The 2,150-nt window shown below is 34.7% G+C and overlaps 1 protein-coding gene across 1 annotated transcript; it reads left to right on the top strand.

Moving 5' to 3' along the window:
- Positions 1-40: 40 nt before the first annotated feature.
- On the top strand, positions 41-1,712 carry LOC109591622 (uncharacterized). The gene is made up of 4 exons (XM_020007322.1): positions 41-110; positions 344-416; positions 472-646; positions 1,359-1,712. Exons 1-4 carry the CDS (start codon positions 102-104, stop codon positions 1,555-1,557), a joined length of 456 nt encoding a protein of 151 aa, XP_019862881.1. The 5' UTR covers positions 41-101; the 3' UTR covers positions 1,558-1,712.
- The last annotated feature ends 438 nt before the right edge of the window (positions 1,713-2,150 follow it).

Genomic DNA, 2,150 nt, shown 5'->3' with positions numbered 1-2,150 from the left:
CCCCTGGCTACGGGCCTGCTCTATGCACAAAGAATACTTTCAGGTTCCTTTTCATAGGCTATGCACAGCCACAGAGACAGTTGCCTCATCAGTTGCCCCCAATGCAAACAGTGAGTATGCATATTTATCATGTCCTTAACCTATATCGAGCTGATTTTGATCAGAAATTTTGAGCTAAATCTTGCCAAAAACCTTTTAAAAAAGCAATAGCATCTATTGTTTCACACTATGTACAGCATTTGAAGTGATTTCTGATAAAATTCTGGAATAGAAGCATCTGGGAAATTGACCCTTTTAATTTGTATTTTGTAGCTAAAGTCTATCATCATACTTTATATTTTAGACTTTTGGTGATGGTCTTAATTCTGAAATAGTGCCTGGGGTAGAAAAATGGCTAGCAAATGCTAGCCAGAAAGGTACATATAGTCAGTTTATGAGCAGTATATGTAATATGCCATTATTTTCTTGTAGAACGTGACACTGCAGCAAAGTTCATGCGTACAATCAGTTCACAGGGTCAAAGAGATGATCCTGCAACCAAAGCCTCTACTCACTCATCAAGAGTGAGATCAGCTGTAATGACACCAAGCAGACAACAAAGAATGCAAGAAAAGGAAACAGCTCAACTGTACAAACAACTAGAGAGGTAAAATAAACTGTTTTTTACTGCTGCTGGTAGTGTAAAATTTTAAGGGCTGTAAATTTTTAAAAATTAATTTTGTGAATTTAATTTTTGTGGTGCAAATCTTCAAATATTTAGCCCTCAAAAATTTTGTGCTGTGTCAAAGCTTAAAGTTACTCCAGTCCAAACATTGCTTAATTTGATGTCATTTTTTATGATACGGTTGGACAGGGTTTTCCACAGGATTGTGGCATAGTGCTCATACAGCCTCTTTGTCAGTGAATTGTCAAGTTATCAAAAAGGAGAAATTTCTCCATTTTTATACTTTTTTCTGATACATATGCATGTTCATTTTTTTGTCTATCAACTTTTAGCTGATTTCAATGAAAATTAGATTTTTTATGAATTTTGAAGTAGCTCAAAAATTTGGCCAATCAGTCAAATTTCACCAAACATGGCTAGGAGAGAATTTTCCATTATTATAATTTTTTGATGCATGTTATTTTATGTATTAACTTTGAGCAGATTCCAATCAAATTAGAATTTTTATGAATTTTTAAACTTGCTCCAAATTCCATGTACTGTATTGTAGTGCTTTTTAGCTAATGAAGAATGCTGTTTAGCTCACTTAGAGCATACTTTGTGGGAAACCCTGTAGTACATCTAATCAAACTTTTGCCAAATTTTAATCACCAAACCTTTTCGAAATTAATGTTTTTATAATAACTATTTATAGGTCATCTAAGGAATTACCCCAGCCAACTTATTCAAGAAAGCCTTCCGATGGGAAAGGAGGAGGAGGAGGAGGAGGGAGGAGATTAAGACGCTCAAGCTCTGATGTCTCAAATGCAAAAGGTTCAATGTTCACACCAACAAGACATATGCCATCGCATTTTACTGTTCATCCTGAGTGGGCCTCTGAAGGACAACATTAATCTAATAATGACAACATAATTATTTTCTTTATATTGTGTAGCAATCTGTTACTGTATCATCGTTTGTGTCAAGTAGATATTTGCACTGGCATTGTGCTTAGAATTGTATTTGACTAACAAAGTTTTTTTCAAAAATTACAAAAATAATATATAAACCTATTTGAAACTATTCTCCAGTCAAATATTGCAAAAAAGTAACAAAAATAATTGATTCTGTCCATGAAAAAAATCATTATATTACAATTCCATGCTTATAATTACAAGTCAGAGGGATATATGGGCTGTGGCGTATCAATTTTATATGACAGGTAAGCTTTGTGCAGCAGATAAACTCCAAACAGTCTTTGCTGTGATGAAGACCATGTGGACATTTGACCATGATAATGTCCTCTCACTTCATTGCAAAGTTTATCTCTTCCTATAGAAGATTTATGTAATACAGCTATCTCTTCTTTTTCTCCCCCCTCTCTCTCTCTTACCAATAGCGTCAATCATTGCTGCTTCTCTACAAAATGCTTCTCCACTAGCTATACAATTGAACATATGCAGGAGTAGTATGCCTTCCCCCTTCTCCCATATAGTCCAGATTCTCT

Source organism: Amphimedon queenslandica, unplaced genomic scaffold, assembly GCF_000090795.2.
Source record: "Amphimedon queenslandica unplaced genomic scaffold, v1.1 AMPQUscaffold_7663_Cont20388, whole genome shotgun sequence".
Taxonomy (NCBI): Eukaryota; Metazoa; Porifera; class Demospongiae; order Haplosclerida; family Niphatidae; genus Amphimedon; species Amphimedon queenslandica.
Note: the sequence above shows the minus strand (reverse complement) of the source record. Positions and strands in the feature narration are given on the sequence as shown.